The sequence below is a fragment of the Diabrotica undecimpunctata genome, chromosome 8, assembly GCF_040954645.1.
Source record: "Diabrotica undecimpunctata isolate CICGRU chromosome 8, icDiaUnde3, whole genome shotgun sequence".
Lineage (NCBI taxonomy): Eukaryota > Metazoa > Arthropoda > Insecta > Coleoptera > Chrysomelidae > Diabrotica > Diabrotica undecimpunctata.
In genome coordinates, this window is record NC_092810.1 from 113,140,838 (window position 1) to 113,151,150 (window position 10,313).

At 33.1% G+C, this 10,313-nt stretch overlaps 1 protein-coding gene across 1 annotated transcript; it reads right to left on the bottom strand.

Annotated features, from left to right (window-relative positions):
• Positions 1 to 779: 779 nt before the first annotated feature.
• On the bottom strand, positions 780 to 10,019 carry LOC140447864 (uncharacterized). The gene is made up of 3 exons (XM_072540773.1): positions 9,918 to 10,019; positions 1,235 to 1,774; positions 780 to 1,149 (listed from the first exon to the last, which is right to left on the bottom strand). Exons 1-3 carry the CDS (start codon positions 9,927 to 9,929, stop codon positions 886 to 888), a joined length of 816 nt encoding a protein of 271 aa, XP_072396874.1. The 5' UTR covers positions 9,930 to 10,019; the 3' UTR covers positions 780 to 885.
• Between the last annotated feature and the right edge of the window lie 294 nt (positions 10,020 to 10,313).

Sequence of the window (10,313 nt, forward strand, 5' to 3'; positions counted from 1 at the left end):
ATTCTCATATCTTCATATCTTACACATTTTATTTTCATATACTCTCTGAGGACTCCTTTTTTATTCAGTTCCCTCCACAGAACCCATCAAGGTAATTTTCATTTGCTTTCTCTAATTAGTTTTTATATTTTGTTATCATTATATGACTTACATCTGTTAAATACCACTAGGTAAAAGCCGTAACTAAAACATACGATGAAATAACAAGACAAAAGGTTTTTATGTGTATAGAGCTAGAGGTTTCAGTGAAGTGTAGGGCTTGCATGAATTATACATATTTATGATTAATTCATAAATCGCAATCACCCGAACCTCAACAGCTAAACTGATTAAAATATGGAAACACCGAACAATAACAAGAAATACTCAGCTCAGGTTGGTCAATGTCCTTAATGTTCTTATTGCCATATACGCAGCTGAAACATAGACACTCAAAAAAATCGATAGAAATAAGATCGAATCATTTGAAATGTGGGTATATAGAAGAATTCTATGCGTGTCCTGGACAGAACATAGAAATAATCGAGCATACCTAATTTACTTCGGCCACATAGCTAGAAGAAACGGAATCATGGAACTATTAGCAGTAAAAAGAAAAGTAAAAGACCGAAGACCAAGAGGAAGATCTCCATCACGATTTGCAGACGGACGTAGCAAGCCAATAATATTTAGAGTGGCACCACGCCCTGATAAGGGCTCAAGGGATGAGAAGGAGGATGATCATACCAAATTTGTAGATGATCTTTGGTATGCTTTAAATGTATCAATAAAAATATTGCTTTGATAATGCTAAAACATTTATTAACAAATAAATAAAATATAACAGTATAAAGTAAACAATACTTTTACGATATAAATATAAACTAGTGAGCAATAAGTGAAACCTTAATGGTAGTATGGAGCTGGAGCAACAGCTTTAAGGATGGCTTTGGCAGGTTGAGCGTGATTGGCATGACCAGATCTTTCAACAACGGCATTGAAACCACTGTGTTTGTCTACGCTGTATTTGACGGTTCTGATAGTTCCATCAGCTTCGTGTAAAGAGTATTCTCCGTGAGTAACATCACCGTCGCGGACTTCTTTGTGTGAGTGGATGTCACCAGTGTGGTGGTCTTCTACTCCGTAGGCAAATTCGTATTTGGGGTGAGCCTAAGCCAAAAATACAAATTAAACCGATATTTAAATCTAGATTTACTATAAGACTAATATTAACAATTTATGAAGGACAACTTACGTATTCTTCTTCATGGTGGCTGTACCCTCCATGGCTGTATCCTCCGTGGTTGTATGCTGGAGCAACTTGAGCATAAGCAACTGGAGCTACGGCAACTTTGGTAGGAGCTGATTTAATTAGTAGAGGAGCAGCGATTTTAGCTACAGGAGCAGCATAGTGTGCAACAGGGGCAGATTGCTGATTGTAGTATCCATTGTCACTACCGAAGCTCAAGCTTGAGTAAGAGCTGGCACTATGGGAAGGTCCTGAGCTTTTAAGGAGAACAGGGGCAGCTACTTTAATAGCTGGAGCGGCATAGTGAGCTACTGGAGAGGGAGCGGCATAGTGGGCTACTGGAGAGGGAGCGGAGTACTGGGCGATAGGAGCATGGGATGAGTAGCTGGCAAGTGGAGCGGCGTATCCGTGGGAAGGAGCTGCGTGCGCGGACTGAATGTGCTGAACTGAATTGTGGTTGTCGTTGAAAACAATGGATGATGTTGCGGCGTGGCCGTCATACCGGATGGCTTGAGAACAAGCTACCAAGAGAGCAAGGGTGACTACCTGTAAAGAAAGAGATTTACTGAGTTACTAAAAATTATCCACCTACACATTCATTGAATGGGAACATAACCAACAGCTATTTTTAAAAGTCGAAATGAAGTATATTCATGTCTCCAAAAAAATAAAAATATAAAGTATCCTGGTTTAGCGAACGTGTCCACCACAGCTATTATCACCTACGATGTATCAAAATTTAAACTATTGATAGTCCAGTCAAAGTTTCGCTAAATAGAAAAATCTAACAATAAATCATGCTTTGCGAAGAAAACTAATTTTTGCATCGCTTCAATAAATATTAATTAGAAGAAGGTTTCTCAAGGTGCCTTTCAAGTAATTAAAAGAATAGTTGACAAAAACACATATCAAAACTGTTTACTAGCACTTTTGTTACTCAAAAAGTTATGTTTGAAATTTTACTGGAGTATACCAGGTCTAAAGAACCTACAAGTATGACTTATATTTACGACATTCTCTTCAGTCTAAATAAAAGGTGACTCTTTTTTTGTAGTTGCCTTTTGGTTTTGTATAAACTTCTAAATATTAGTACCATCATTCTGTGTTCAAATAGTTTTTTTAAACAATAAACCAAACAAAGTTATTAAAAAAACACTTTTATGCCTTGGTAACATCTAATAGATAAACTAACCTGTTTTTATTCCAGTTGAAAATCAGTATTAGTTTACAAAAGGGCGTCATCATTTTTATCGTTTGTGAAATACAGGTCTTTGGAAAATGTTACCTATTTATTTCTTTCTTAGACGTTTAAAATAATAATAATGCCGAATAAGCGATTCAGTTTTAAAATTAACAAAAATATGAAACTAAATAACTTATTGATAGGCGTGAATACGTAAAGAAATTGCTTAGTTAAAAAAATAGAATACAGAGACAACGTTCATATGGTACTCCTTGAAAGGAGTAAGCACCTTTTTTGAAGATGGAAATATTATTAAAGACTGCTGAAATTGGACCCAGTTAATGTTAGATTCAGCAGGAAATAACCTATCTTGTGTAATCACCCGTATGGAGTTTGCCCTAAACATCCGGCCTTAACCAGTTGTCTATTAAATAAAATCACATTGAAACGTGTTCTTGCCAAACCAACCTTACGTATTAAAAGATGAAGTAATTTTTTTAATTCCTCTTAGCGTCGCCGAGTATAATAAACCATTTTTAGAGTTGTTTATATTTCCTCGGTATTCTTTGATCATAAAGCCGCTCGAAATATGCGTTTCAAATAAACATCCATTTAGATCGCTGAGAAGTTTTTGCCGGAAAATAATTGTTCACTCTCGCTGAGGTGTGGTCAAGAGCGGTGGGCTCCAGCGTTATGACCAAATTTTTTATCGAATTTGAATTTTTTCTTATTTTGTGTCCCTTTTTATGGAAAATAAGTAGCAGTAGAGTTAATAGAAGCAGTTTAATCAGTTCACTACGCAGTTGCAGTTAAAGTGAAATTTGAAATGTTGCCATTGTGTCCAGCTGTACCTATTTCTGTTTTTTAAGAAGCCGAGTTTCCAAAGTTTATGTTCCAGTGCTCCTTTTGTTCGTGTTCAGTGATTTACAATCCAGTTTCCACCCCCAGAAGTTTTAGTGCTTTTTTTTAGCGAAATGCAGGTAACTTTTTGTGTTTTAATTTTAAAGTAACGACAGACATTTTTATTTTAAATAATAATTGCTTTCATACAATTTAGAATTTTGATATTTAATATTGTAAATCTTAGGGTGTGGCTATGCTGTCATTTTAATTGTTCCCTGTCGTCAAATTAAATGTTGACATATGACAGCTAGCCTTATTATATTTGTGACATTGTTTATTTTTTTTGTTTTTAGAAAAGGTTAACCTAAATGATGTTTTCATTTAAAAAGATAATTCTTCAATTTTAATAACTTATTTCTGCCACAGTTATAGCCCAGTAACATTTGTAAGTTTTGTAGAAAGGGATTTTGTAAAGAGATAGAACATATGTAAGTTTTTTTTTCTTTTATTATTTTGGTATAAATCCTTATAATTTTATATATATATATATATATATATATATATATATATATATATATATATATATATTGTGATTACTTTTTTATTATCTGCATGTGTAACTGTTTGTGGTGACACAACAATAAATGTTTGATTCATTTCTCCAGACCATTTTTTTTATTTATTTAAAAAAAGTTTATAACCCCTTTTTTTGATTTTCCTTTAAAAAGATATGTTTTTCATTTCTAATAATTATTTCAATAGTTACAACTAGTTATTGTAATCGTTATAACTTGGCATCTCGAAGTGGCGTCCGTTTTAAATTGCTAGAGGCCATTCTTGTTGTTTTGTTTGTTTATTTGTTCCAGAAGATTCTTATAAGTACCCCTATGTTTCATTTTTGTAGTCGCCCCAATCCAACCCCATTGCCATTTACTTCTTCACGACCCAGCTCTCCAAACAAACCCCGAGTGCCGTTCGCACAGTTTCGTTTATTTTGTTTACCCTATCTCCACCCCAGTAACTTCTGTCCGAAGATTTCAACCCCCCATAGCAATACTCTATGTGGTAGGCAAAAAAATTACGTTACAAGGCACATTTTTATTTATTTAGATAGCTACAGTGAGTATGGCCAATTATATATATATATATATATATATATATATATATATATATATATATATATATATATATATATATATATATATATATATATGAAGAAAACAGACTTATGTAGACGCCTGGGAGATATAAAGGTAAAATAATACAAAATCTTGGAAAAAAATTTACTTGAGTAAAAATCCCAGTGACTATTAGCCTTATATGGATAGATGGAAAAATGTAATCAGTTCACTAGTTCTCTACCATGTCTCGTTACTTATAGCACTTTTCTTTTTAAGTATATGTCAAATTAGGTTAGCTATAAACATACAATTTAAATTTTCTACATTTTCTGTAACTTTTTGATATATCATGTAGTGTTACTACTCTTAGTTTCATTCTCATCTGTTGTTGTTCTGCTGTGAACATATTGCACTGGAAGATACAATGCTACGCGTCATCCCTCACACTACAATAAAGATATGTATCATCAATTTTTTTATGCTGTAAATACAGGACCTTAAACGGTTTGCTTTATTAAACCTTTACTATTTGTACCTCAAAATTGTTTTGCCATTTTTTAAGCATTTTGGGTTTTAATTTAATAATTTTCACCTGTTCTAATGGCCATTATCATTACATTTATTTTTTTAAGAGATAAATGGGGGACGTACCCACAGTCACCTGTAGAGTAATCTTCAATGTAGTCTGATATGCACTAATCATTTTTATTAGCAGATCCTTCTTTGAGCTATAGTATAAAATTTTTTATATTTAGCAATACTCACTACTCGAATCCATCTAAGGAACTCGTATAAAGAAGTCGAATGTAAATAAATCCTTTTCTTATAATTTGGATAACCAATATAGGCGGTACATGATTTCGTCTCCTGGACTACATTAATTAGGTGTTTTGTACTCCATAAACAACATGTACAACATTTTTACAGTATTTTGGTTGTCACTCCATCTTTTGCGCAGTCGTCCGATACTTCTGCCGATTGGTGACTTATCTCTTTCTTTTTTGACGATACGGGTCTCCTCCATTCTGCTTATGTGGTTATTCCATTATTTTTTTCTATTTTGTGTCCATTCATTTATACACCCTACGTTACATTTTCTTCTAATGTCTTCACTTCTCTTTCGATCGCTCAGCGTATTTTCTGTAATTCTTCTCAGTACTTTTATCTCTGCAGTTTCCAGTAGCCTTTGCATTGTGGCTATGTCGGGTCTTGTTTCTGAGGCATTTGTCATTATTGGTCTTACACTGGGTTTATAAATTATTGATTTCATCTCAGTGTTAAAGTGTCTGTTTCGCCATATAATGTTATTAAGGCATCCTGCCAGTCTATTTGCTTTTTGTACTTGACTCTCACTTCTTTGTCCAGGTCTACATAGCTGGACAGTGTAATTCCCAGTATTTCATTTCCATTACTTGTTCAATACTAATGCCATCAATTACTATTTTACATCTGGTTGGTTCTTTGCTGACTACTATTGTTTTAGTTTTCTGAGATGAGATTGTCATATTCAATTCTTTTGCTCTTATATTAAATCTGTGTACCAGTCTTTGCAGACCATCTTCATCTTGGGCTATCAATATTGCGTAGTCTGCGTAACAGAGTATTTTGATTTCTTTGTTTCCCATTCTGTATCCTCTTCTTTTGTTAACGCTTTTGATGATTTCATCCATGATCAAATTAAAGAGCATGGGGGAGCATGGGGGAGCATGCATGAGTTGAGAGGCGAAATATATGAATAAATTACTTTAAGTTATAATGGAAGGAAAAGTACAGGACAAAAGATCAGTAGGAATACGCCACAACTCGTGGCTGAAAGACCTGAGGAGATGGTTCGACCGCTAATCCACAGAAATCTTTCGCGCAGCAGTTTCCAAAACTACAATTGCCATTTGGATCGCCAACCTTCGAAAGGAGACGGCGCCGTGAGTAGTAGAAGAAGAAAGGGCTCAATGAGTCCCCTTGTCTTATTTCGCTGCCTATTTCTATATGTTCTGTAAGTTGTCCATCTATTCTGACTTTAATTTTGGTAGATGTTTTCGATAGTTTTTTATAATATTTAGGGGAGCTTCTCTATTATACAGAAGATGGATTACATCTTTGAGTCTTACTCTGTCAAACGCTTTCTTTAGGTCAATCAGACACAGAAATGCTGGTCTATTATACTCTAGTGATTTCTCAGTAATTTGCTTTATAACGAATATTGCATGTGTACACGATCTTCCACTAGGAAAACCCCGTTGTTCATCTGCTAAACTTATCCTCTGATTTATTAGCACTTGTAAAATTTTATTTGTAAGTTTTAGCGTAGTATTTAACAAGTTTATGCCTCTGTAGTTTTCTGACTGTTTTTTATCTCCTTTTTTGAATAGTAGAATTAGTTCACTCGTTCTCCATTCTTCCGGTATTTTATTGTGTTTTATAATTTTATTAATAAATGTTGTTAATTGTTCTGTCATTGCTGCTCCACAATATTTCAGTAGCTCGTTTGATATCCCATCTTTACCTGCAGCTTTTCTGTTTTTCTATTTAATTAAAATATGTAATTTAAACTAGAAATCAGATAATAAATATTGTTTACAGTATACAGACATATAATTGTCCAGCGTACCAAAACTCGAAAACCACGATAAAGGACAAAGAATATTTAATTCAGGATCTGAAAAACTACCAGAAATTACTAAATGGGAAGTTAAAATACCTTCAAATAGATGAAAAACAGAAAAGCTCCTGGAATCAACGGAATATATATGTAAAACTATTTTGGAGGTAATTAAAATTCTAATCAACAAGTGCCTCTTTGGGGGTGCTATTCCAACCTATTGGCAAAATGCATAAGTACTTTTTCTAAGAAAGGAGGCAAATTACAAAGCAATAAGCCTGATACCACATCCACAAAAAACTGCTTACCAAACAGACTATCAAATAATAAGTTCAATAGTTATCAGCCCGTCGAACAAGCAGGATTTCATAAAGACTATAGTACCATAAAACACCTATAAACAATACAAACACTTATAGAAAAACGTTATCAATAGAATCAAACTTTTTCATTTGGTATTTGTGGATTACAATAAGTCATTAACATCCGTAGCACACTTGGCCATATTAGAAGAAGTGAATAAGAATCGATTCCAAATTAGAATACTCCTAAAATATAAACAACAATGGAACTATGCAAATAAACATAACAGGTCTAACAACTAGCAAAATAAGATCGGAAGAAGGAGTTATAGTTGGACAGAGGGACAAAATCTCTCAAAATTTGTTTACCCTTGCAGTAGAAGGTATATTGGAAAAGTTAAAAACGAAAAATTAAAATCGATGAGTTTTTAGTTAACTAAGATTTGTCGATGACAAAGTACTCCTAAGCAATAATACAGAGGAACTTCTCTGCATGATACAGAAACTTAAACGAGAATCTAATAAATTCTGTTTAATAGTGAATTCAAATAAAACATGACTGGATTTAAAATGATCAGAGAACAAATGTCACAATAGACTTGGATGGAAGTGATATGTAAAGTATCAGTATAAGAATCTGAATAGCTTGGACAGCGCTAGGAAGATTCACTGTTGTGTGAAAAACAAAAAAGGATACCAATAAACTTAAAGAAAAGGGTATTTAACAGTATTCAAGAGTTATTAGCCAATAGCTTAAGAACTACACAAAGGACCATCGAACTATAATGAGCTATGTGAGGAGAGCTATATTGGGAGTTTTTCTGGAAGAAAATGTACAAAACGAGAACGTGCAAAGTAGGACAAAGGTAATAGATGTAACTGGAAGATATATGCAAATAAAATGGAGTTGGGTATTACACGTAGCACAACATTGTATATTAGAGACCACCATAACACACAGAAGAGGACGGCCACAAAAACGATAATAAGACGTTATCAGAGCAAACATGGAGAGAAACTGATCCCAAAAAAGCACAAAACAGAGAAGAGTGGGAAAATATTGGAAAGGCCTTTGTCCAGTAGTGGATACAAAAAAAAATAAATTAAATATATATTAAAGAGAATAGAAAATCACCAGGACCAGACGAAATAACCAACGAGCTTCTAACGCACGGAAGAGAAAGTATAACCCTAGAGATGACAAAATTTATACAAAAACTAATATTGCACTGTAAGATACCAGACGCATGGAGAAACAGCATAATGATACCAATGTTCAAGAAAGGAGATAAAGCAGACTCCAACAATTATAGAGGTATAAATCTACTGAACACCGCACTTAAGCTTACCACAAAAGTTCTAACCAATAAAATCAATAATCTAACAACTTAATCAGATGAACAACAAGGATTTAGATCCGGAAGATCCTGCATAGACGCCATATTTGTAGTAAGACAAATCACAGAAAAGACCATTAAGTACAATAAACTAGCATATCTATGATTTATAAACCTGACAAAGGCTTTCGAACGCATCCAAGTCGAAGACGTCTCACATTTACTGTATAAAAGAAACATACCAATCAATATTACATAAACCATAGAAAACATCTACTTCCACAATCGAATACAGGCAAAGATTAATGAAAAACTAATACAGTGTATACCAGTACAAAGCGGAGTCAGACAGTAGAATGTCAGAGGATAGGATAGTATGAATAGCACGAGATAAGTTACCAAATGGACGAAGAAGTATTGGCAGACCAAGAAAAAGATGGTGCGATAATTCAAGAGACTAATATTGAAGAAAAAACAGGCTTTAAATCGTACATACAAGAAGAAAAAAGTAAAACAAGAAAAAGAAGCAATTATATATTTTATAAGAAGAAATAAAAAAGCAACAAAAATTTCAGGATACTAACCGACAAATAATGGATAAGAATACTGGCATTAACAACAAATAAAAAATCTACAAGATTGATGAAGACAGATTCTACAAAATATGATATTTCAAAAGATAGTCATGAAATTCCATACAGAACCTAGACGGGAAACAGAAAAAGATTATGAGAAACAATAAGAGAATTTTGTATACTAGCTGAAACGACAGTACCTAGGTCGAGAAGTAGGTAAAAGCATAAGATATACAAACTTATTATTACCTAACATTTAAATAAACAAAATAATAGAGTATACATGCAGTAGTCCCAAAACGTAAGAAGAAGAAATAAAAAGAACTTGTGTAAGGTATTCCGCAAGCAGTGTAAATAAAAAATGAAAAGTCCATATTGTTCTGAAGTCATTTTCTTGTTATAGTTTCCATATAATTTATTATCTATCTATAATTTCCTATCCAATTCAGAAGTGGAAATTGAAACGCCAAAATGAACATTTTAAAAGTAAATTGTGGTAAATTCTCAATAAAAATAGTAAATGGAAAGTCCATTTACTATTTTTATTGAGAGTCCATTTACAAAGTACACAGGATACATTGAACTAAAAAGAAACACGGTTCAAAAGTTAATTGAAATTTAAACGAAAGCTGTGAAAACTAAGAAACAAAAGTTGAAATATATTATTACTTATATCAATCGCTTACTCAAAATGAAAGCATATTTTTCAAAATGAAATCAAAATCTTACCTTGAAGACCATGGTTACTAATAATTAATAAGAGTAAACTTAAAGTAATACTGATTAAAATATTGCCCAAACACATTTTTATACTAAACCGTTCACCAGGCGGTGATAATGAAAAATACAAAGCCCATGGGCACAACTATATGGGTGTTGTCCCGCGTTTGTCTCACTTATGTAATTCATCACCGAAAATTTGACCCTAATTGAAATATTTGTTATGGATTTGATAGATTTGGAGCAATGTTATTAGATAATATAATGGTTATTTTGATACTCGCTACAAGTGTATGTAAATCAGTAATGTAATAGCCTCAAAAAGCTTTAAAAAACGCATTTGTTATATAATTGCGGTTGCTCACTATTAATTTTAATAAGTCATAAAATAATTAGCTGGCATAT